This window comes from Mustela erminea, chromosome 20 (genome assembly GCF_009829155.1).
Source record: "Mustela erminea isolate mMusErm1 chromosome 20, mMusErm1.Pri, whole genome shotgun sequence".
Taxonomy (NCBI): Eukaryota; Metazoa; Chordata; class Mammalia; order Carnivora; family Mustelidae; genus Mustela; species Mustela erminea.
The window spans coordinates 18,395,627-18,421,114 of NC_045633.1; the positions used below are offsets into that span (position 1 = coordinate 18,395,627).

The 25,488-nt window shown below is 43.0% G+C and overlaps 1 protein-coding gene across 4 annotated transcripts in view; it reads right to left on the reverse strand.

Annotated features, from left to right (window-relative positions):
- Positions 1 to 25,488, reverse strand: part of RBFOX1 (RNA binding fox-1 homolog 1) — a 1,460,772-nt gene that overhangs the window by 531,586 nt on the left and 903,698 nt on the right. Inside the window, exon 1 of one of the 4 annotated variants that reach the window (XM_032326754.1) lies at positions 18,680 to 18,917. The exons of the other annotated variants lie outside the window; for them this stretch is intronic. Coding sequence (XP_032182645.1) covers positions 18,680 to 18,697 — 18 coding nt within the window. The 5' untranslated portion in view covers positions 18,698 to 18,917. Of the gene's footprint in view, positions 1 to 18,679; positions 18,918 to 25,488 lie in introns of those variants that run through there. 4 annotated transcript variants of the gene reach the window in all.

The following is a 25,488-nucleotide window of genomic DNA, read 5'->3' on the forward strand; positions in this document are numbered from 1 at the left end:
TTGTAAGTCAGGAAAATCCCTCAACTCTTCAGAGTCAAGCAAACACACACTCTAAGACCTCAACTGTAGAAAAAGAGGTTATTGTTAAATGACTTTTAAGATCCTTTTCAGACACAAAGGACACATATGAGAAAAAGATTAGAAGACTCGAATTCTGTGTAGGCTCAACGGCTATAAAAAGTAACCCCGCCTACTCCATGATTCCATTTATATAAAATGCTAGAAAAGGCAAACTAATGTATAGAAACGGAAAGCAGATCAGCAGCTGCCTTGGGGAGGGTGGAAGGGAGAGACAGAGGGGCAGGGGGACACTTGAGAGAGGAGATGCTCAGTCTCCGATGGTGGGGATGCTTCCTCGTACCACTGACCTCAACACCTACCAAAGTGTACACTTTACATGCGTGCCGTTTAGTAGGAATTCATTATTCCTCAAATAAAGATTTAAGAAAAACATAAACCATCCTGAAGAAGGACAATGGACAATAATCAAGAAGTTCTAGATGTGGTCAGGCTCTCACTCTGGGGTGGCCTCCTTCCCAGTGCATTCTGAGCTAATACCATCTCCAGGATGGGCTACACTTCTACATAAGCTCTGGGCCGCCCTTTCAGCCCCTGGGGGAGGGCCCCACCTTCTCTCTGACCTCATCACCTGCCACTCCCTCTCTTGCTTACTACCCTCCAGCTGCTCCAACTTTGAACCCAGCCATCTCTTTCAGCCTTGGAGACTCCATACTTCCTCTCCTCCTGCCCAGAATGTTCTTACACGGGCTTTTGGCAGAGCTGGATCCATTTTGAGAATCTGCTTAAACATCCCCTTCTCTACGAGGCCCTTCCTGACAACTCTATCTCAAACCCCACTAACGTCCCTCAGAGTAGCTACCACAGATTGTCCTCACGCATTCATGTGTTTGCTTTGCCTGTTTTCAGTCTGTCTCTTAGACTAGAGAGCAAGCTTCATGCCACAGATGATCTTGTCCATCTCCTTACTTTTAGATACCCACTGACGAGAAGAGTGCCTGCTCATGAGAAATACAGGTTTAACTAATTCATTAGTTTTCTATTTTATTTGCTGTGTATCTGTTTAATGCCATTCATCAGACACCTTTGGGGGCATCTGCTCAGATCACTCCCCACCTAATTCACCTTAATAAATTTGGGGCTTCCTGGGGTCAGGGATTATGTGTTATGAATTCATATCTCCAGGGCCTAGCATAGGGCTTGCACCTAATAGACTTTCAATAAATGTTTGTTGAACTAAATTAAATCATTGCACCAGAAACCAAACAGTGATTATTATTCCAGGGCCTTGAGACAGACTAATTTTCAAAAGAAAAAGTCCTGAAGCACATAGAAAACCCAAACATTTAAGCAAAAAGACAAATGGGCAGTCTTGGATCAACGAACTATTGAACTGTAAGAGATTCCAAAGACAGGTTCATCACTGAAAATCACCCGGGGTATCTGATCTTTTGTTTGTCTTTTCACCAGAAATGTAAAACAAAAGGTGGAGAAATGCAACATACCTTTCAATCTGATCCCCGTATTAGCCAATTCTCAACTAACCTTACTATATAATTAGCTAAAGCTACCCATTCTCTATCCAGTGTGGATAAGAGAGTTATCTGTAAAGATGGACACACACACATACCCACACACACAGCCACCAGCATGTGGTAGTTAAAAACACAAAGGAGCACACAGGTAGACTAGACTCAAGACATGAACTACATCTTCAGAGTTCATGGTACTGTTATAAACCTGTAGCCAAGGATTTTTAAGGAGTATGGAGGAATTTGTCAGGGGGATACTAAATAACTGTAAATATTTTAGGACTTTCTCTCAGTCCCAGAAATGCCAAAGATTTGTGCAGTTAGAAATCTGGCTAGGCAGAATCATTTCAGAGAGCTGTCACTAGCAAAGACAAACATAAGGCACGGGGTAACAGTTTTCCTTGCCTAGCATTAACTGCCCACCTCCACTTGTCTTGAATAGGCCCCGACCTACCCCATTTTCAGATCAAATGGATGCAAAGATGAAAGTTCTGGCCTCCATGGGCAGTCAGGGGACCCACAGCTGTCCAGTGGCCTTATACTACTGCTGGACCAATGTGATTGGCTAATGGAGGAGCACATATCCTAAGCTGGACCAATAAAAGGCAGTCCTGAAACTTGCTTCAACTTGAAAAGAATCTGGAGGCAAAGATGCTCTCTTTCAACTGGAGGTACTTAGCTAGAAGACCAGAAGCTACCAGGAAAAAGGGCTTGTCTGTGACTGAAGCCTATATCAAAGAAAACAGAGCTGAGGAACCTGGGTGGCTCGGCCCTTAGGCGTCTGCCTTAGGCTCAGGTCATGATCCTGGGATCCTGGGACTGAGCCCTGGGTCAGACTCCCTGCTCAGCAGAGAGCCTGCTTCTCCCTCTCCCATTCCCCCTGCTTGTGTTCCCTCTCTCCTTGTCTCTCTGTCATAAATAAATAAAATCTTAAAAGAAAAAACCAGAGCTGAGAAAAGGAAAGATAAATATATATATGTATGTATGTCTACATACACATATCTGTGTTTATATCTGTATATTTTAGGTAGATCTGTCTATAGATCACTAATCTGTAGAGACATCTATAGACCATCTAATCTATAATAGTCTAAAGAATATTATCTGAGTTTCTTGACGCATCTGCATATGACACCTTCCTTTTAAAACTTTCTGTTTAGTATGTCAGTAAATTCTCCAAATACGCATGATTTTGCTTAAGCCTACAGGAGTTGGTTACTTTGGCCACCCACGATTGCAAGAAGGCAGAGAAATACCCAATGACGGAGTAAGTCGTTGAAGGAAGTGCACATTAGAGTCCTTTGGTTTAGTGTCCCTATCTCCACTGGCCACGCACATGGAGCCAACACGAACACCACTTGTGTTTGGGTGCCCTCACTGAAAGAGCCGCACTAAGGAGTTAGCAATCTGGTAGAAAGAGGTTCCGACTTGACTATAGAAGCCCAACATTCTCCTCCCACTTTACCATTAATTTTGAAAATTAATGGAAAACCAGACCTTGAGCGAGTTATTTTACTTTTCTAAATATCACTTTTCTCATCTATAACCCTGACACAGTTTTCCTCATCTCAGATTTAGAACAGCCTATCTTAGTCAGAAGGGCAGCATCTCTTGATGGGGATGAGGCTAGGTGCCCGGTTCACTTAGAAGCTTGCAAATTACACTGGTTCTGCCCCATGAGAAATCACAGTAACTACGGGCACCATGTTATACCCTCAGTTCTGTGGGAGGGCGTGGGAGGGGAGATGGGGATACGTTTAATAATGTGAAGTCTTCAATGTAGCACCTGGCATTCCATATAGGAATGCTGTTTTTTATTATCTGAGACTTAATTTGTATATATTATTCAGCCATCATTTGGGATTGCTTTCACAGATGACTTCAGATTTTATATGTGGAAAACCAGAAGAAGAAGGTTAAATTCTGTTTTTTACTCTTGCTGTTATTATGGAATGGGAGACAAAGTTGTCTGAACCAGCAAATGGCTTGCAGACTCCAGGCGTCCATGCCCGTTTGAAGGAGAGACTCGGGTCAGCAAACAGAAACAGCTACTTGAGAGTTCTCACACTTGTGAAGAGCTTTGGCAAATGGTGTCATTAGGAACTGGTAGTTCCTCATGGCTTAGAGGGAAATTCATTTTAGGTCACAGAACTAGAGACTTCCGAAATATTGTTCAGTGCCTTGCAGGTTTTTCTTTGCAAATTCTGATACTACGATGCTTGCTGGGTTTGTGTCCTATATGAGGCTTATTTTTTTCTATTTATTTATATTTCTCTAAATTGTTTTTATTATGTAAGTATCACCTATACATAACAGGGAAAATTCAAAACCGCAGGGAAGTGAAAAGAAGAAGATAGCAAGCAGCCATACCATTTTGGTGTGTATACACACTTCTAGAAATAAACGCTGCGAAGCATGGCCTCTGCAGACTGACTTCCTGGGTTCATATACTGGCTCTCCGATACTTATTAGCTCACAAATTTTAGGAATTTTAACCTCCTTAGTCTTCAAATTCATAACATGCATCATGGGGATAATAATCACACCTTCCTTCATATCATTATTATTTTAATGTGTTTTAAAGGGGACCTTAGTTTATATTCTCTTTTTAAATTTATCATATCTTAATTCATTAGTATATTGTGAATCTTTCACGCCAATTATTACGTTGAATGTCTAAATTCAGTAAGACTGAAGATGGGCCACTTCTTTGTTGGAACAGAAGTTTCATGTGGATAAAGGGTCACACCAGCTTCATTTGTTGTTTTCTCCAGCACGAGGCCCCATGCCTGGCCCTCCAGAAGCAACGTCACGCATGATGACGTGCTGCTAAACTCACTGGAGACCGGCCACGTCACCACTTCAGTACAGTTCAAGTTCTGGAAATCAAAGTTGATAAAAATGCAAGAGAATGAGGTCACTGGTTTTCCATTCCTTATTTAAAAAAAAAAAAAATCACAACTTGGAAAGAAATGTGTGAATCTTCAAGTGGTAAAACATACAGTAATATCTTGTACAGAAATGCTGGGAAGCACCCACGCTTTTCAGAAACAGAACTTTCCATTATTGTTTTCAGGAACAGAGAGAATTACTTAGAGAGTTAGGTGTGGAAATAAATGAATAGCAGACAGATAAAAGACAGGTGTGTGTGTGTGTGTGTGTATGTGCGCACGTGCACGCTTGCGTGTCACAAGCAGAATTAGGCCCAAGCTTGCAAGTGTATCGTCCACGCTCTGCGGGAAGGCTCAGTTGACTGCGATGTTCACAATAACTGTAGCGCTCAATTGAAGTACATGCATTTTTGGTTTGAAAAGTTCTTTTGAAATTAGACTGTGTTTTCTAATCTCAAAAAAATTGCTGGTTGGATGATTTTCATTTCTCTGTAAAATGACAAGCGATACTTCAGTTTTTAGCAAAAGGTTAATGTTAAGCCTCCAAACTTTATAAATTGTACTTTCTCCATAAAATAAACTATTGCATGCTGGTGTGTAAGATTAGCAAGAAATGCTCACACTGTTGAAAATAGATGGATTTTGCATTTCAAGGTGACAAGTGCAATGTCAGACCCAATCAATCGATCACCGCATAATTATTATTGCAAATGATCCGTACCCATGCCGCGAACCTTAAGGGGAATTTAATGAAGCAGTAAGCACATCAATAATAAGATCTACTTTGGTCTCTATTAAATCTCATGATTCATAAATATCCTGGCATGTTTTATTCTTCCTTTAAATCCTGTGAAGACATCTAAAAAGTGAATGCTTGAAGGCTACTATTTAACACTTCACTAAAGACAATTCTAAGGCTTTCAGAAAGATTTAGGCTCAATATCAGATCCCTCTTCACGTAGAGGCTAATGGAATCCAATAGTCTACGGTATATTCAGAACAGAGTTCCTCTACAAAGTTAGAATCAAGGTAGGCATTTTCATCTCCTTTCTCAAATTTGAATTTTCATGAGGAAAGCCCCTGCAAATAGCAGCTGAGTTGGTATCCGATGCCCAAGAACAAGAGGGTGTTTTTCATCTTGATGAGAGAAAGAGTAGACTCTGGCAAGAGTTTGCCTGCCTACACTGTTTTGTTGTGAATTAGGAAAAGGCCCCTTCTCTGGGCAGGCTGGAAGGTGTAAGAACTGACAGCTTATCTCATCTTTGTGCAAAGAAAATGGCACCCTGGCCTCTGGCTGGGTGCAGCTCTAGACCACGGGATGTGGTTTGATAAAGGGGGCGAAGGGGGCAAAGATTGGATTTCACCCTTGGAGCCATGCCTCGGTGCAATTCACCAACTATACAATCCCTGGCCCTAGGATGCGAACAGACCAGAGCCAAACGGCTCTCATTTAGAAGTCAGAAACTGCAACTCACTGCTGCTCACGCTGGCCATCAGCCAAGTTCTAACATTAAGAGGGGCTGGGGAGAGGAGCAGGCTTGGGAGCAAACTCCACATTTGTCTTCAGTGGCAAACACATTTAAAAAATACACAAAACATGGAATACCTATTCTGCATGCCTTAAACTCATGCCCTCACAAAATGCATCTTCTAATAACCTGATGGTAAATTTTCATCTTTGTCTCAATAGCTGTTAATGATCTTTTCAAAGAGTGTCACTTTCTGATATGTGGTTTACTTTCCTTCTATACATGCTTTTGATCGTATAAACTTGGCTGCATCCGATCTCCCTCTCTGAGCCTCCTTTTTGCATCTAAAATTCTTCTGATGTCACTTAGGTGCGTGCTGCTATATTCTATGATCGGTATCATCAATGCTCTGGGATGTAATTCAGAGATTTCTTGCCATCACATATGAGTATTAATTTTTTCCTGAATTCCATCTTATTCAATGAGTAGTACATTTCCTTACATGATGCAAGGCTGCATCATTAATTCCTCCAGCCTGAAGGAGAGCCGGTACGGCACTGGCTTAGTTTCTTTCTGTGCCATGCTGGTGCAGAAGGAATAAATTCCTAGCTATGGGAATGGGTCCTACACAAGCCAAGAAATGTCTGCATGGAAACTTCCAAATGAAAGCTTGAGAAAATACTTAGTACATTTAAATAACTTAGTATCCCATATCCTTGTACATAATGTATTTTTTTTCCCTGTGTCTCTGAGTTCCTTGGGAAATAATCCTTGGCTGGGTCACAAAGTACAAGCTCTTCTCTTTAAAAACAACAAGAACAACAACAACAAACTTTATACCTGCAAGCTAACCTATAAAAGTATTCAGGAGCTTAGATCCCCACTAAAAGTGCCTGAGAATGAGTCTTATCAAGCTCTGGCAAGCATTGAGTATATTATTCCTCAAAAAATGTCTCTCTATTTGAAAAAAAAAAATGGTCTTAGTTTACATTTATTTGACATTGGGGAGGATGAACATAATGTCCTATATTTATGGCCATTTGATTTTTCCATCTGATTCGTCCGTTTATCCTCCTTTGCCCACTTGGTACATTTTTATAGTTGTTACTGTTCATTTCATTAATATTTATCATGGGCTATGGTTAAAAAAAAAAAAAAAAAAGAACATCCAACAATAAGGAAATGGGTAAGCAAATTATATCAAAATGCTAAAAAATGATACCAACTTTAAAAACTCCTATTTTCAAAAGATATCTAGTAATCCCAGAAACTGTTTCTAAAATAATTTGTATGAAATTATATTTCTAGTGTGACTCTAGTGTGTGACAGAAAAGGACAGGACCTTAAATTGAGTATATTGATCTCTTAAAAGATGCAGAAATATATCAAAATATTATCAGTAGAGATTGAAAGGTTTGGGAGATTAATATTCTTACTTATATTTCAATTTTATAATGTCCAGTTACTTTGTTTTCATAAGAGTAATCATAATTCTTTTTTAAAGGGGAACACTTCTCATGGGCATTTTCTTCTACCCATCTTTCAGGATGTAGACACAAAGACCCGATGTTAATTCATTCCTTTCAAGCTCAAATTTATTTATTTATTTTTAAAGATTTTATTTATTTATTTGATAGACAGAGATCACAAGTAGGCAGAGAGGCAGGCAGAGAGAGAGAGGAGGAAGCAGGCTCCCCACTGAGCAGAGAGCCCAATTTGGGGCTTGATCCCAGGACCTTGGGATCATGACCTGAGCCAAGGCAGAGGCTTTAACCCACTGAGCCACCCAGGCGCTCCCAAGCTCAAATTTAAAATCTGCTTTCATCTTCTGTTTTCTTTCCTCTTCACCCCTCTCTGAAGCTTGTCCCCCCTGCCCCCCATCTGCTTATGAGTTTTATTTAGTAATGGGGAGGGGAGGAGCCTAAAGTCTCACATTTCAGTGCAAAGCCCTAAGCTAAGCACTAAAAAATATTCTGTCAATTCATCCTCATGATTCTTCAAGTATTACCCTCCATTTTAAAGTGGGTTTGGTAAAATGTCTGAGGTCACACAGTGAGGTCACACAGCACTGGTACAAAATGAATTTGAGCCCATATGGGGCTGACTCCTAAACTGCCTGCTCTTTAGACCACTTCCCACTGTGGACAGACGGGGGGTGTCACCCCTGCAATGATGCACACCCTCACTCACCCTTGCAGGGGCTGTGGCTTGTTTTACTGACAGGGGTAACTTTTCCCCCAACACCTGCTACCTGCTATGTATGATTCTGAGGACCCTTCTTGCGATGCACCATTTGATTTGACCACAACCTTTTAAAACCAGTGCTAGGCAAGAGTGACACGTAAAATATTTAGCAAGCAAGATGGTTTGGGCACTGACCCACCGGTCAGATGGAGCAACTAATGGGAAAGGCTGCTGGCTAGAAGGCAACCAGGATGGGCCACGTCAATCCGGCTCAACGTCAAGTGAATGGCACCCTCGTGGGCTGGCATCAGCCCCGTGTGAAAGACGGAGAAACTGAGGTTTATGTGTATGTACTATGGGAAGGCCTGATTTTGATGACAGTATGATTTACCACAAAGTCCATCCTCTTAACGATTACAATGGCTTAGTAATTATAATACACCAAGAAACTTTGTATTATCTGCATATGATACTAGATTGTGATGTGTGGGAGTACCTTCGAGAGTGTGCAGGCACAATCTCTTTCTTTAGGAAAGTAAGGTAGGGGGGTGCCTGGGCGGCTCAGTGGGTTAAGGCTCTGCCTTTGGCTCGGGTCATGATCTCAGGGTCCTGGAGAGCCCCGCATCGGGCTCTCTGCACAGCAGGAAACCTGCCCCCCCCCACCTCTACCTGCCTCTCTGCCTACTTGTGATCTCTGTCTGTCAAATAAATAAATAAAATCTTAAGAAAAAAAAAATTAAAGTAGGCTGTTTTCGGCTTAATGTGACACATGACAGAATGGCAGAAGAGTCTCTGCCCCTTTTGTTGCTTTAAAATATTGAGGGCTTCAGGGAAAACCCGAAACTATCGCACATATGAAAACAAAACAAAAACGAAATAACAGCTACTACAACAAAACCCCCAAAACACCTCCCTCCCCTCTTCCTCTCAATCCCCCATTAACTAATTGTGTTCCTGTTCTCATTTGTAGCATTTGCCTCTTTGATTAGCCTTTTAATTTAGCACATTAACAGCACCCTCTTTACTTGAATACTCCATCACTGAGCTCATTTAAGTCAAATGCCCTTGAAGACACTCGAAATTCCTAACAACACTCACCATTATTAAACAGTTTTGTGTTTCTGATCCTCAGCTGGAGGTGCTTGGTGCTGGACAGAAAGAACCTTGTGGAAAGCCTGTGATTTATTCAAGGAGTCCCCATCCCATTCTCCCCAGCTCTGCAGGTGACCTGGGGTTACAATGTTCCACACACTGCTCTTTCTTTTTCTTTTTCTTTTTCTTTTTCTTTTTCTTTTTCTTTTTTTTTTTTTTTGAGTCTCTCTTTATCTAGCCCCTCCCCCCTCAGAGTTTTTTGGTACAGAAGCACGAGAAGCCTGCTGATTCAGCATCTGTGAAGGAGTCATTGTAGATGTCTGAGGATCAGGTTTCTTTGAAAACAGGGATCAGAGCTTGGATGCGGAGAAGCAGTGGGTGGAGTGCATATGTGTGCTTGCCTTTTATGAGTGGCAGCAAAGTCAAATTGGGTAGAATTCAGTTATTTGTAGCAGAAGGAGAGGTGCTTAAGATCCTGGAAGAAAACAACTACTCAGTGCTCCAGCACTTCTCAAAGAAAAAAGAAGGTCACGCTCCTTGTCTTCTCCACAACTCTCTGTAGCTCCCCCTGCCCCTTGCTTTAATTCTAGAAGGCACAGCAGGTGTGGGTTTCTGACATTACAGGAAGTGCACCGTAGCTCTAACCCAGCATGATCTGACTCCTGTAGCCCTCAGAACTCCCTCTCTGGCCACACTCCCTTGCACCCTGAGCTTCGGCCAAACTGGCCTTCTGGAAGTTCCTTGCAGTCAGTGTCCAACTTGCCCACCCCTACCTAGCAGTTTCCTCCCCGCTAGCGGCCTCCTAATCCCCAGGTCCCAGCTGAGAAAATCCCTTTTTGGACAAACCCTGCCTGACGTCACCATTCCTAATACCCCCTCCCCAGCACACTTGTGGTTTGTGTCTTAGTTCTCAATACAAACTGCGATTATAATGTTTATTTATTTGTATAGTGGGCATCTGTTGTTTTTACCTAACCAGCATTTATTTCTCCTTCTGGTAACAGCTCTTTAATATTTCCTGGGAGGCCCACCTCTCCCTTCCTCTCAGTTCATGTTTTCTTGGAACTGAGCCTACCCTCAGATTCTGAATCGTGACTGTTTTACCCAGGCTGGACATGAAGTCTCAGGAATCGGTTGGGGGTGGATAGGTGACACACCCCGGGGGCGCAGAACTCTTCCCAGTACTTCTCTCAGAACCCCTTACTTTTTGCATGAATGTGGTCCATCTATCAGGGCTGCGATCATGTGAAGTGGATGTCGGCTGGAAGCCACCAGTGGCCACCTTGGCCACTTTGTGGGGGAAACACACAGGAGAGAGACCTGAGAAACTAAGTCTGAGTCCCAGTGACATGATTTGACATCCACGTGCCCTTAAACAGCTATCTTCGGACTTCTCAGATATGTGAACCCATATATGCCCCTTCTGAACTCAGCTTAGCGTGGCAACCACGAGTCTTAGCTAAAGCCCTTTATCTACTGGTTTTGCTCCTTTGTTACCTCTTGTGATTTGTTTTGTTCTGTTTTTCTTTTTAAAGATTTTATTTATTTATTTGACAGACAGAGATCACAAGTAGGCAGAAAGGCAGGCAGTGGGGATGGCGGGGGTGGGGGGTAAGCAGGCTCCCCGCTGAGCAGAGAGCCCAATGCAGGGCTCTATCCCAGGACCCCAAGATCATGACCTGAGCTAAAGGCAGAGGCTTTAACCACTGAGCCACCCAGGTGCCCCCATTTTGTTCTATTTTATCTGTCTGCTGAACTATATACGAGTTCCATGAGGGCTAGAACCATATCATACTCCCTCTGTCCCCAACACTCAGGGCACATGGTATCTGACACACTGGAAATTCTCTAATTATCTTTGAGCAAATAAATGAATGAAAAGAAAACAAATTTCTATTTGCTTGGTGATGCACCATGATCTTGTAAACATAGTCATTATCAAAAAACATATTTGAGCTCCCACCTAGTGTTTATCAGGACAGCCATGTACGCAGAAGTAGAGAGAGGGCTCGAGACACTTCCTCCATGAACAGACTCGCAGTATAATTCAGAGAATTAGGAAAGAAACAGCCAAATGTAAGACAGCATGTAACTCCATATCGATGAAAAAAATGTAGCCAAATTTTCATCTTGTCATGGGTCCCATTAAGACAGAACATTCTAGCTAGAACAAATTATAAACTTTGCCAGTAAAATACAGATTTGCAAATAACGGAATTGCAGGTCACTCTTTAACAGTGAAAAGATTATTCCACAAGGAACATTTGCCTTTGATGTACTGGAAAAGCAAAGTCTGTTCTTTAGATATTGAGAGATGGGGCAAAACTTCTGGGTAACCGAAGAGAGCAAATAATCAATAGATATTGATTATCCATAGCAAGTTATTTAAATATAAGCAGAGAGCTCGTTCTGCCCTCCCCCTTTTGTATTCTGCTCTTATCAAAGGCCACCTCCCATCTCAGCCTTATCACCTAATTCACTGGCAAAGACACTGGAATGGGAAAATACACCAATAATCAAAACGCCCGCCATCCAATGCACATCACCACTTGGAAGAGCATTACATCTCTCCCACCGGTTCCCCGGTCTTCCCCTTCCTTCCTACACCTACCTCCCTCTCCCTCCCAATTGTTTTCTTGCATTTCTACCGAAGACCGTCTTTGGATAATAAAGGGAAAGCACAATCTACAGTTCTTCCTCCTCTTGTCCTAAAAGCTTCATGTTCCTTAGTTGTCAAAACAATGCTCTATTGCTTCCCGAAATTATCTTGTTGGTATTGAATATCAATTTTTCAATTTGTTCTTCTCTGAATGGGGACACAAGGTTTGTACAGAAACTAATTTGCTTATGTCGTTCAAACCTGCATCGTTTGATCAAGTATGTGGCTGGAAGTTTGTGATGTTTTCTGAGGGTGCAGGTAGGAAACACTGCTCCAAATGTAAAATGGAGAATAGAAGGGCTGCTTCACCTTAAGTCAGTGTGTTACCATCTGCTAGAGCTCAAGAACCTGCAGAACTGGCCAGTGACTATGTTTAAAAGTTAAACACATGGGGCGCCTGGGTGGCTTAGTGGGTTAAAGCCTCTGCCTTCAGCTATGGTTGTGGTCTAAGGTCCTGGGATTGAGTCCTAAATCAGTCTCTCTGCTCATCCGGGAGCCTGCCTCCGCCACCGCCTGCCTCTCTGCCTACTTGTGATCTCTGTCTGTCAAAAAATAAATAAAATCTTTTAAAAAGAAATTAAACACAAAGTCTCTATAACCCTTTTCTGTCAATACACATCAGGTTTTGCTTTTAGATAGATAGATAGATTGATCGATCAATATCAGAAAGACTGTAAGCCTTAGGTTGAGAATTTCCTACTGAGAGAAAGCATTGGCCCATTTTATTTTATTTCCTTCCATGTAATGTCATGTTTTTGCTGCCCTATATAGACGACCCATTATTTTTGCAAGAATCTTTAGACACAAGAATTCAATGAGTTTAGTGTCATTATGAGATTGGAAAGAAAAATGGATGGGGCTTTATGATACAAATCACTTTGCAGACAAAGAGGAATGTGCATGTAAACAGAATTTCAGAAAAATACAAAAAAAGTACCGATCAATTTACATCAATGGCTTCTGGGTGCTCAAGCGGAAAATAACGTATTACTCCCTCTGCCAGAGAGAGTCTGCAGTGAGTAGAGGCCATGAATGGTTAAGCCACAGGGAGAGAAGATCTAAGTCATAAACGAGCTCCCATTCATTAACTTTCAGTCCATCCAGTTTCCCGCTCATCACCCAGAAGGTTGGGATCCCCATCCCAACTGGCCTTCTTGTATCTGAAGAGCATCTAAACAAATGGGTACCTCGGACACAGAGACGCTGGAAAACCAGCTCTTGCCAAATGTTTAAAAATATCTTGTACCAACATCACAGGTGTGCCTCTGCTGGAGCGAAGAAGCAGCGGTGGGCCGGGTTGGGAGGAAGAGAATGGTGGTTGAGAGAATGCGAGTGTGTTGGGAGAGCTGAGCTGTCCCTGGGGACACAGAGACAAAGGAGGGGATTTCAGTATAAATTACAGTCAAGAAAGATAAGAGATGGGTAAGGATGAGATTCTTCATCACAGCCATCAGTGTCGACTGGGTCCATTTTTCCCGGCCCCTCACTAAGACATATGGCGGCCACGGCAGGTGCCGAAAAAACTCGCCAGGTCCATAGAAATGAATTTCTGGATCAGAATTCTTTGGGGGAAAAGGAATCATCTTTGTATTCCTGATGCATTTTGCTACAAAGCAGTCCAGTCGTAGAAAACGTAGAAATTCTCAGCATCGGGATAAAACACAGAAACCTTTCTCCCTACAATAGCAACAGCAACAAAAAAATGTTTTCTTTGGTTGCCACCAGAAATCTCTAGCACCAGTTCCCACAAAAAGAAACCATCCGATGGATGGGCCAACAAATACGGGGAAAAACAGCAGACGCAGGCCTCCGAAGCAGAGCTAAGGAATCACAGTGAGAAAGGAGGCCGTCCTAAAGTTAGATTTGGCAAAGGAGAGCATGTATCAGAGGCAGGAACAGATAATTAGCAAATCCGCGAACTGCAGGCAACAGGTGATTAATGTCCACCATCAACCTGCCATTTCCGGCTCTTCCGAATTCTGAGCAGAGCCTCTGCTTCCCTGTATATTCCCGAAGGTGCAGCGTAATGACTAGCATACAGTCTGTGCTCAATAAAGGCTTCATAAATAATCAACAGACTGAGCGAACGAATGCTTCACGTGTATATTAGCACCATACTAGGTCCTGGGAAAGATTTATACAAACAGAAGCAACCGGCAATTAAAGAATGGGTTAAACTGTGGAGAAGCCATACACAGGAACGCCAACCAGGCAGACATGAAAGATGTTGCTGTGCAAAATATCTAATGGCACCAAATGGTAAGTGATGAAAGCAGGTTACAAAACAGTAAGTTCTACAACAGTGTGATCTCATTTTTTTCAAACAGAATATTCCCTCTCAGAGGCTTTCTTTTTCCCTTCTTCATATGTTAATGTACCTGAACTTAAGAGTGTTTTACAATGATACGGCCTGTTGGTGTGATGGCATTTCTGCTGCTACACACACACACACAAACACACACACACACACACACACACAAGTCCTCCTAATAAATCAATGCTATTATAGTCCTTATAATCAATGTTGCTTCCAATTTGGGAAAATAAATGTGCATGTGCTTATGTGTGTGTTAGAACAACACAAGAAATTAGCGTTAATATTTAGGTATATATCTTAGGTGCTACAAGAGCTAGTGCTGTTTGTTTTCTTCTTGTTGTCCACTTTTACTACAAGAAGCACATGCTTTGTTGGAACTAAAGCAGCAAGAAAAATTGTTAAAATAAGAGGGAAAGATGTTGTTCTGCCCTAAAGAGGTTTAAATGAAATTGGTTTGATGACCCCAGAACATAAAACAACCTGAGTCTGTATCTATAATTTATGCATAAACTCGAGTCTATACAAAATTTATAAACCCAGCATTCTATAACTGGTTTGTAACCAGTTGCTAGAATATGGAGCAAAGTACAGAATAAGCTTTAGGCATTCAGGAAAGAGAGTGGGCAGTTCAGAGGAGGTTCCCCCAAATGCCCTGCACAGGGTGGGGGGAATGGGGGAGGCTGGCTGATAGTTCAGCTAGTTCCAAAGTTTGCTAAGAGCGGTCTGAGAAAAGAATGTTCCGGCTGGCGGAGATCCTGCCGTGGGTAACGCACTGTAGGGGATTCTAGACTCCCAGGATCCTGTAGATGCATTTTTGTTGGCTCCTTCATTCTTTTTTTTTTTCCTTTTTAGTGATTGAGCTGCATTGTCAAAAGTAGGGTGTCGCCTACTGGGGTTCCTGGTTCCCTCCCCTGCCTATTCAACATCACTCCAAGATTCTCTGAGATCAAACACCTATGTACAAAACTCGGTTTATAAAAGGATGTGGAGAATCATATGATGAAATGTGATAAAATGACTGAAAGGTTACATAAAAATGGCAGTATTTTAACTACGAGTAAAAAGAACAGAGGAAGAGCTCTTGGTACATAAACGAGAAAATATGAGTAGAAATAATAAAATGGAAAGGGCCCTCAATTTTAAGAGGAAAAAGTAAAACAAACAAATTCGAAAGCGAAATACCCATCACAGTGGCATTTCATTTGGGGCCCCTTTGGTCCCGGACCTGAGGGCTAGGGTAGGTGGGACCTTATCTCCAAAGGCCATGAGCAAGCGTCAAACGGCAGCTTGTTCTGCCAGCCCTGGGAAGACACAGCTTCTCTGAATCCCAAGAAAGACTAAACCCCGAGCAGGTGAATTAGCACAGTGGAGCTGGGGGCTGTACTGGCTGAGAGGCATTATCTCACTCTAGGGAATATGTTGCCTGGAACCCCGCACAGATTCCGTGGTCAGTATAAGTGACCTCCCTGCTTTCTCTGGAAGTCCCCAGGGAAAGCTGTCTCCCTCTTCTAGGGTCCCCAAGTTTGGTGAATCAGAACTGCTCAGAGGTTAGCCTAAAGGTGCCCGAGAACCCAACTTTCTTTTCCCCGTACACCAACTTGTCCTCGTGCTGGGGAAACGGAACACAGCACAAACTACCAAACTTCATTCCTTTTTTTAATAGGAAAGAACTTGTTAAAGAAATTTAAGGAAAAGGCTATACAAATGTTGGAAGGGGCTTTAGACCTCAGTGCTGCACGACTGCAATCGTATTACCCCACTGGCATAGGGGAGCTAAGCTGAGCTTTTCGTCAGTGCTCTTCTGGAGCATTCCATTCACATCCTGAGAAGACAGTCCCCAAACACAAAAGTGACTGAGTGGGGATAGAGGAAAAGAAAGATGATTCTACCCCAATGGATCCCACAGCTCCCAAGGAGAAGGTTCTGATCCCAGTGAGCACAGACTTGCCAAAATTGTGTGCTCTGAGCACAGGTGCATGTTCAGAGACTACTTAACACATTTAGGGAACAATGACAGGAATAGACCAGACGTGGTATCTGTTTCACTGTGTCTCCGTGTCCCTTCGTTTTCATTGTGATATCCGTGAGAGAGCAGAGAATGCTGTTTTCATATTTTCATACACGGGTATAGCTGAGACTCATTTTCCTCGAGCAACACAAGCTCTAAGACAGAGCGATCAGACACACTGAGAGTATCTGTATTTACAGACTAGGAGGCAAGGGCAGAGCCTCTGCATTAGAAAGGAAGGAAAGAGGAGGAAGGAAAAATCCTCCAAACCTCATAGCGTTAATGCTAACTCGCTAATTCGTATCTCCTTAAGCAGCATGGATCCAGCTGTTCCCATCTCTAGTCTCTGCCATTTTTTGAATGCAGACCAAAAAATTCTGAATTAAAGATGGAAAGAGAATACTGGAGCACAGGGCAGGAAGGTAGTAGACATTTTTCAATTTGATAAATGCAGTTAATAAGAACGTAGCACAGAAAAGCATCGGTGCAAAAGAGGAAAGCAGGAATTTGGGGGAGGGGGGTGGCGCTCAGGTCTTAAAAGTCACAGATGGGCTAATTACCAGGAATCGGGTTAGCCAGGTTTTAGGACCTAGGAGAGGGCCCAGGCTGGCAATGCTTCTTCCCCTGCCTGGGACTGCAGACATGTGCCTGTGAGCCACCAAACTTAATAAATAGAATCAACACCACCACTTAGCAACTCAGAGAAAAAGTGTGACCAGCAAACCATTACTCACCACAGTGGAACGGAAATTTGTTTACAACTAGCCAGAATCCACCCACAAAACAAAAACCAAAATAGACTCCTTTTCCTGAAATACCAGAATACTAATTTCTTTAATAACTGATATGATGATCTCAGGTGACACATTTTCCTAGTGCTTAAAAAAAAAAAAAATCAACATTTTGTAAACATTCGAAATTTTAATCGTTTCAGCCTCTGCCGTCCCAATTAAATGGTAAGAGAATTCTGGTGTCTTTAGGTAAAACGATCTCTGTTACATTCACGCTAAGTCTGTGCTATTGGGACAGGCAAGTTTGAAGAGGAAACTTGCCCTAAAATGAAAACAACATGATAATAGAGACAGTCTGTCCCCAACTGGCAGAAGCCATTGTATTGCATTGTGCCAAAATAAACCAGGTGGAAATGAAGCTAAAGTCACTACAAAGGAAATTGTCCACAAGAAAAGAGGAGGGAAGAGGGGAGGGGAAAAAAAAAAAAAGTAGAAATCACAAAGCTCACTGATGGGGAGGCAGACTGAGACACCAGCAGAGGTCACAAAACGACTTGATTAACAAAGAAATCGACAGAGAGGCTTTCTTCTTCCAGCAAAGGCAAGTTCTTGGATCTGAGTTGAGCTAGAAAAGTAATTGGAGGAGGAGAATAAAAAGGGGTTTTTCTAAGTATGCTGAACAGCAGAAACCAGCACTGATGATGATGCTGATAGAAAAGATAGAGTTTGACGTGGCACATGCCTCCCTCCCATGGAAGAGGGGGACACCCGTCGCGCACAGGAGATTGGTTCCTCTGCTGATAATAGCACACAGTCCTTCGGTGGCCAAACTAAACCAGGACGTGTATTTGTCCCCAAAACATGATTAAGGAATTTTTCTGAGCTTTTCTGTGCCAGGTTGCTATTTTTCTAAATTGCTTCAACAGTAAAAATTGTAATTCATAACTACTGGTTTCCACGTCAATGTTTGTATGTGAATGCCATCTCCTGAAACACACACACACACACACACACACACACACACACACACACACACAAATGGTGACAAGGAGCCTCTCAGCAAGCCTAGACAAATACAGGGAAATCCACCTTTTTAAAAAAACAATCTTGTACAATACACACATCGCAACACACACCTGGCTAAGGCAAACACAACACGCTGCACTCATCTACGACACGCGGCCCCGAAATGACAGGTAAGTAGTCACTTGTGAGAGAAAACAAGACAAAACAGGACAAAACAAACAAACAAACAAACAAACAAAAAAACCCGCCCCGACTCAGAGCAGCTCGTTCTTGGTAATTAAATAAAATCCCACACACCTACACGTGATGCAGCATTTGCTCCATATGCTTGCACTGGCTCTTCCAGACCTTTTCTTTCTTTTCTTTCTTTCTCTCTTTTTCTTCCCCCTCCCTGAATTCACCATCGCAGTGTTTCAAGAAAAGAGAAAGCCATGCATTCCCCCCACACACACATTTTTTTTCTTGTTGTTTCCTTTTTGCAACAGAAAATAAAATTGCAGCTTCATGCTAATGAACCAGGTCTTGCCTAAACTCCCACTGGAAATGCGAGCGCATGTACTAGAGCACTGGGAGAGGATTCTGTCACAGTATAATCACCTCACACAGAATGCGATTACTCTGGGCTGCAATCTTTATCCCCGAAGTCAATTTATTAATCAGACAGAAAGAGAGAAAAGAGAGGGAGAGAGAGGGGGAGAGAGAGAGAGAGAGAGAGGGAGAGAGAGAGAGAGAGAGAGAGAGAGACTACCTACCCACAAATACATCATCATCTTGAAAGAGAAATCAAGGGCTCTCTGTCAGCAAACAGAAGTCTCCTTACTTCACCAAGAGTATCTGGAAGAAAAACTGAAACCAGTGGGTAGAAAATCTTGCCTTTTTCCTGTCAAGTCCTCAGAGCCCCTCTTCTTTCCTTACACAAGGTTTGGTGTGCTTGTTTATGAGTTTATGAGGACAGCATTCCTTCAGTGGCACTGTGTGATGTGACTTGCTTCAGGCTGCCTCTCTCTCTCCCTCTCTCTCTCTCTCTCTCAGTCTCTCTCTCTCTCTCTCTCTCCCCCTCTCTCTCCCTCTCTCCCTTTTTTCCTTCCTAACTCTTGCCTTTCCTCTCTTTCCTGTCAAGGCTGCTTAGGTAACAAATTCTTGGTGTGGCTGCTTAATGAGCGAATCCGGACACTCCAGGCAGCCAGCACCGGTGTCGAGAACAGAGCCTGGTGCTACTTGAGTGTGAGTGAGAGTGGCGACGGTGTGATCGCGGACAGGCGGGCACTACACCATTTCCTGGCGGCCGGTGGGAGGTTCACGGAAGTCCCCACTGGTGGAATTTACAGGAAGGCGGCCGGTCCTCTCGAGGCAAGCGCGTCTGCACAGAGCCGGTGACTCTGGGAGGCCGGCATCTGAGAATTCTCTCTCTCTCTCTCTCTCTCTTTTTTTTTTTTTTTGAAACTCAAAGTAAAGCTTCAGCCGCAGTGAAAGGAACATGTGCAGCAACCGGCTTCCCCTTTATCTCTTTAAATGTACTTCAGATAAAAGCAGCATCCAGTCCGGTCAAGGCCTCCCCAGACTCATTGCTGTTTATACCACAGGGCTCAGCACACTTGTCTACAGCCATCTACCGACCCGGCCGTGTCATTGCGGGCTCCCCGGCTGCCTGCCGCCTGCTGCAGCTGCCGCTGTCCATCGTGGTGCTGGGGCCGCCACTGCCTCCCCCTGCAGGCTCTCAGCCCGGGTGTGCACTGGGGGCTGGGAAGAAAAGGGGTTGGGGGCAGGGGGGGCAGGAGGTGGATGGTTGGGGGGGTTGGGCACTGAGGCTTCTGTGCCAATTCGGCAAATGAAAAACAAAACCAGACCCCACAACTAAACCCAGCAAATGGAAAGCCTCAAAAAGACTTGCTAACCTTCCTAACCTACAGATGGAGATTTGGAGATTATACATATGCCCTCATTAGAAGACCAGATTTGGGGGTCTGTGTGTGTGTGTGTGTGTGTGTGTGTGTATTTTTTCTTCCTTCTCCATGATCCTTTGCAATTGCAGACCTGGGCAATTTTGCAGTGTGCATAAAACTTGATCATTTCGACAGGCTCTCCCTACAAAAATCCACAGGCTTGGATGCACAGTTAAGATTTCCTGAAATTATCCAAATTTTTTTTTCTTCCCTGAATCAATTCTCCTTTATTAGTTGTTCTTTTTAATCCATTTTAAATTGTATACTTTATCTTGAAAATTATCTCCATTACTGAAATACATCATGAGCGAGAGGATGGGGAATGCAATTTGCCCGGCATATTAATTGATGCAGTGCTCAATTATTGATATATGGATAAAGGAGGAATTAATATTAAAACACATCTCTTACTTTAGGGGAGAAGGGGAAAAACGATCTCTTGCTGGACTCTGAGAGTTGACCATTGGTTATCTATTTACATATCACACAGAGAAACTGCCTAACTGAGCCCCTGGTTGATTTCTAAAACTGCACAAGGCAAAATGTCACCTAAATAATTAAAATGCATTAGCTAAATTGTGGAATCGTCTGCAGCACCGGGCAGGTGGCAAGGCACCTGTTAAAATAGCCCATAGGTAGTCGCAGTAAGATGTATAATGGCCAAGCAGTTTGGGGAGAAGCAATGCCAAACCATGCCATTAAACTAACAGTGACGGAGAGATCCCCGGAGCTGGTTACCTGCGAGTGGCAAGAAAATAACCACACAGCCACCGACTAGTAAAATCTCCATCGGGATGGACAGGAGAGTGGGCAGCTGTTCTGGTTGGCAGGGGACCTCCTGAGATACCGATCTTTCAGTGCTAAAAAAGGGCAGCCCCAGGCAAACCAGAAGAGCTGGTCACTCTACTCAGGAGAAGTACCAGACACACTTTGTTAAGAAAAATAGGGGATCCATCTTCCTTACTATTTTTGATGATGGAGAACACCTCTATGCATGATCTCCACTAATTCTAGATTTGCACGGAGGACAGAAACGTGTCCTCCCTGATAGGAAAACCTGGGGGGAAAATATCTTTAAATATTTACATGCATGTGTTCATTTATTGATTCCACAGACATTCTACTGAACACCTGCTCTGTATCAATCTCTGTGTACGTACTTGGAATGTAGAGGTGGTGAGTGGGTGATGCAGATGTTTCAGATCTGTAGACAGCAAATAGCCTGAAGATGCATTTCGTTGAATCAATACATTTTTTAGGGTCCCATTTGCCATAAATATTTGCCTATATTTAAAAACCAGATTTCTAATGAAAACCTGGGAGTGCAGTTTTTTGGGAAATATTAGATGTGATCCAGCAACGTAAGAGTGACATTTTCACAGAGACGATGACGGGCTCGTGATGCGTTCTCTGCAATCGACACCGCTCCCAAGTGTCCTTGAGATCAGATGTGACTGACTGGGCAAGTGGGTTTGCGGTTTTTCCTTATGGGCCTGGCCTTGGAAGCATCTAAGTTCATAAATGCCTCTTGATCTGATCTGGGATGTAAGCGTGCATGCACACACACACACAGACACACCCTCCATTTCAGATATGGACTTTATATAGAATGTTTACAATGAAATCTAATACTTATATTATCTTGAATGTTCCCTAATCTGAATTAAGAGATTGGCACATCATTGAGAACAGATGTAGATAGATAGATAGATAGATAGATAGATAAGATAGATAGATGATAGATAGGAAAAAGCAAAAAGAGGGAGGGAGAAGGAGAGAGAGGGACTAGATCATGGTGTGTGTATATTTTATACTCACTCTATGCTCATTTTCCACAATGAGAGCTACAGGGCACCTCTCTGTCCTACCTCACTGGTAGAAACCTCATTTCACTTAGGGTAAGTAAGCTCCAGAGACCTGGTGGGCTCCAGTCCTTGAACCTCGACTTGCAAACATCTATCATCACCTCCAAAACGCCCTCACTTTCTCACATGGGCACTGAAGTCGGTTAGTTAGCCATTGCATGGAACTCAAATTTCTACAGCTGGTTCCACTGAAATCCGCTATAGGAAACAATCAGTCTCTTCAAGTAAAAGGTTAGTTGATTATGCAAATTCACACTATCTTTTTCCTCTTGAAGGTGTACACAACAGGATAATTTGTTCAAGTCTTCATATGTTTTTCTTCCCATATTTTTCCCCCCGTCTTCCCTCCACCATCACTGACCCCAACTCCATTTCATGGCACAAGGCAATGCAAAGACATAAAAGTAGTATTTTTTTTCTTCCCATTAGTTAAGTCCAAGTCAAGTAATAATTTAAGTGACCCATTTGACCTTACACATTGTGTTTTATTTAGTTGTATCTGATCATCTTTAAACTTGAATTATGCCCTCCTGGTCACACAATCCCCACAGGTCTTGATTGTGTGATACCAGCTCTGCCTCATTCACTCACTTGTCTAAGTTTTGTGGGTATGTGAATGACCTTGGGATCAGAAGCCCATGGGAGGTATCAGAGCAGGAGACCTGAAAGGTGAGTAGGAGAGAGAAGAGTGCCTTGGAGAGACAACTGGGTGGGGAGAAGGAGCTCTAAAGTTGGCGAACAAAGCAGACATCTCTACATCTTGAGAACAAGGTGGAAGCACGGTGCTCCCAGGCAGGCTGGACACCAAGGGCCAGGGGTTTCTAGCTTCACTCCGGAGCCACACTGATCAGATTGATAGAGAAATAACTGAGAAAACACCAAGCAAAAGAAACCACGGGCATTGGATAGCTGGTGTCGCATTGGATCACCTAATGGTGATCCATGACCCGTTCCCAGTGCCTTCTTGGTAGGGCCACCTGTACTTCCCAGACCTTTGCACATGCCTAGGAAAAGGGAGGACTATGAGACGGTTGAGAGTGAATACTTTGCCTGACGGAGATAGGATAGGAGACTAGACTTAAAATTAGGCTGATTCAAAATAAACAATGAAATAAGTTATTTATTGCCTATCTTAGTTAATGAACTGATTTATCATACAAGTTCAGAGAAAGGTAATCAGGAAATATGTCTGGCCATGGAGAAGTAGTTACACAGTCTAGACTTGGTAGCCTATAGCAAATCGGGAGATTGGTACCTATTATTTCTTGAGGTGTTTGTATTTCTTTTTTTTCTTACATTTAATCTTCAGCTTCTGATAGCATAGAGGACTCCCCTGATTAGGTTTTCTCTCCCTCTTCTCAGCGTGCACCCATTCATGCTCCCACCTGCTTGAACATGTGGCCCCTCCGCAAGGAATGAGATTCACCCAAGATGGTGAAACATTTTATCACGGTGACACATGCAGGAGACAGCTGTTTCCCATAAATCAAGGTTGGGAGGTGTTACAATTCTTCTCCTCTGGAGTCCAGAGGTTAAACAGACGGAATGGAACATTCAGTGGGCTGCCCCCTCGGGGGGTGTCAGCAAATTATTTCTATGTTTGAAATTCTGCTCATAACCAAATTGATTATTCAATCAATTCCTCAAACCTTGTTCCTTGAAATGAGCAGACTGACATTTTCTATTTACTGCCACCCCCAAAACTTCCATTTTAAATCATTTTAATAACAAAGTAAACACACTCAGATATTCAATTCAAAACCAATTTTCCCCCATTTGCAACCTGGCTGGTAGGCCAGGAGCCGCTTTCACAGTGGATACATTTCAAGCTCCTCATTGTCATGCTCCAACAGGAATTATTTTTAAATAATCAATCCAGTTATCAATTATCAGCTAGACATCAAAATTAAGCAATTGCAAAGCAATGGCCTAAAACCAACACTGATTAAGCTGCTGGTGACCTCTCTGTGTATGTGTCTTCTAATTTGCTAGAGAGATCAAATACTGTTGTGGCACAGTAGATGATACAGCACAATCAGCACTGGACTTTCCATTTTGTGAAAGAAATTCTTCGTTAAAAAACCTGAGCTACTAAACACTAAACTGAATGTGAAAAATGACTTGAGAAACCCGACGTAATCAGTGCTGGGATCTTTAGTTAATATGGTTTTACGGTACCCTCGCTTGACACTATGTTCTGCAAGAATGGAAGACCTGAGTAGGTAGATCAATTCTGAGCTAGAAGTTCTCAATGTTGTAACAGCTACAGTATCCAACCACAAGGACGATGTTCCACGAAATCCACAGAGCACTGGTACACCAGGCGATGGCTTCCAGAAAGGACCTTCAGCATCCCACCACAGAGACATATAACCACCACCGCCATTCACCACACACCAAAAGCTTAGGAAGAATCCAATCATTTCTTCTTCCCCTTAAAAACACATGGTTGTCCATATCCAAGCCTGATCTCTCTGGCCACAGACGCAAAAGCAGATGCTTCCCCGTCAGTGGAAGTTCCAGTAATGCTTACTACATTATCCTAAACTCGAGTGCCCTCAAGGACTATTTTAGGCCACCAAAAAGACTGACCTCAGCAGAAAGATGATGACACACAGGTTAATCAGTAAGGACAGTCCTATTCGTACAATCTCCAGGCAGGTAATTACTCAAATCATCCCCATTAATTAACCCAAGATCACCAGTACGATTTTTAAAATGTATTTACTGTGAAATATTTAACATATATAATTATTAGGAAATATGAACAATAATAAAGCCATCACTTAATTACCTAACTCCTCACTGGAGATATAGAACATGGGTGTAGTAAAGGGCTCAATATGCACCGAATCAATGAACAAATTAATTAATAAGTGCATATGCATTGCCCTTCTTATAAAAACTGTTGCTACTTCTGTTCTCGTAATTAGTGAGGAATGAGAGCTTTTATTTTTCCAGCACTGGAAATTAATTTCTCTAAAGCCAGGCACATCCTCCTCTACCCTCCCCCTGAGGAACAGCCAAAGTTACACTGGCCAAGGTTTCGGATACAAACTGTGGCAAAAGAGTGGAAAATGTACCCACGTTCTGTCTCTGAATAGGGCCACTGTGGCTAGAGCCGGAGACTCTGGCAAGGCGGGGAGCAGCATAGAGCTGAGCCTTAGTCATCCTGGGGCGGAGTCTGGGTGTGGTGCCAAGAGCAAAGAGAAGCCACCAAGGGAATTCAGACAGAAAGTGACTTCAAACCAATGTCTCCTGGCTGCTGACAATGGATTGTGGCCCTGGGACCGAGTGAGAGGGGGAAGGCCAGTCAGGAGTTGGTTGCACTAAGCCTGGTGGGCTGGAGCGGGTGGGGAAGGGGAGGGATGAACCCCATGCTGTGATGAGTGTATCCTAACCCAAGTGGTTCACGTGGCGGCCAATTCCAACATGTTGACATGCAGCTGGACAAGATCAAGTAGTGAGTGCACCCCCGAGAGAACAGGGACCAGGGTAAGAGGACATTGAAACAGCAAATCACAGAGGAATCTCGGAGTTGGCCGGCGAGCTTAAGTAACCAGAGAGACAATGATCTGCAAACTTTATAACAAACATGAAGGAGAAAAACACACATTTCCTAGGGACTACAGCTCTGTTAAATTTGTTCAATACAAACAGTCATTCCTCCGGCATTGAAATCATAGCGAAGGCAGTTCTGCTGGGATAAAGACAGGTTACTCATTACGAGGACTTGAGCGTGAGAAGAAGCTA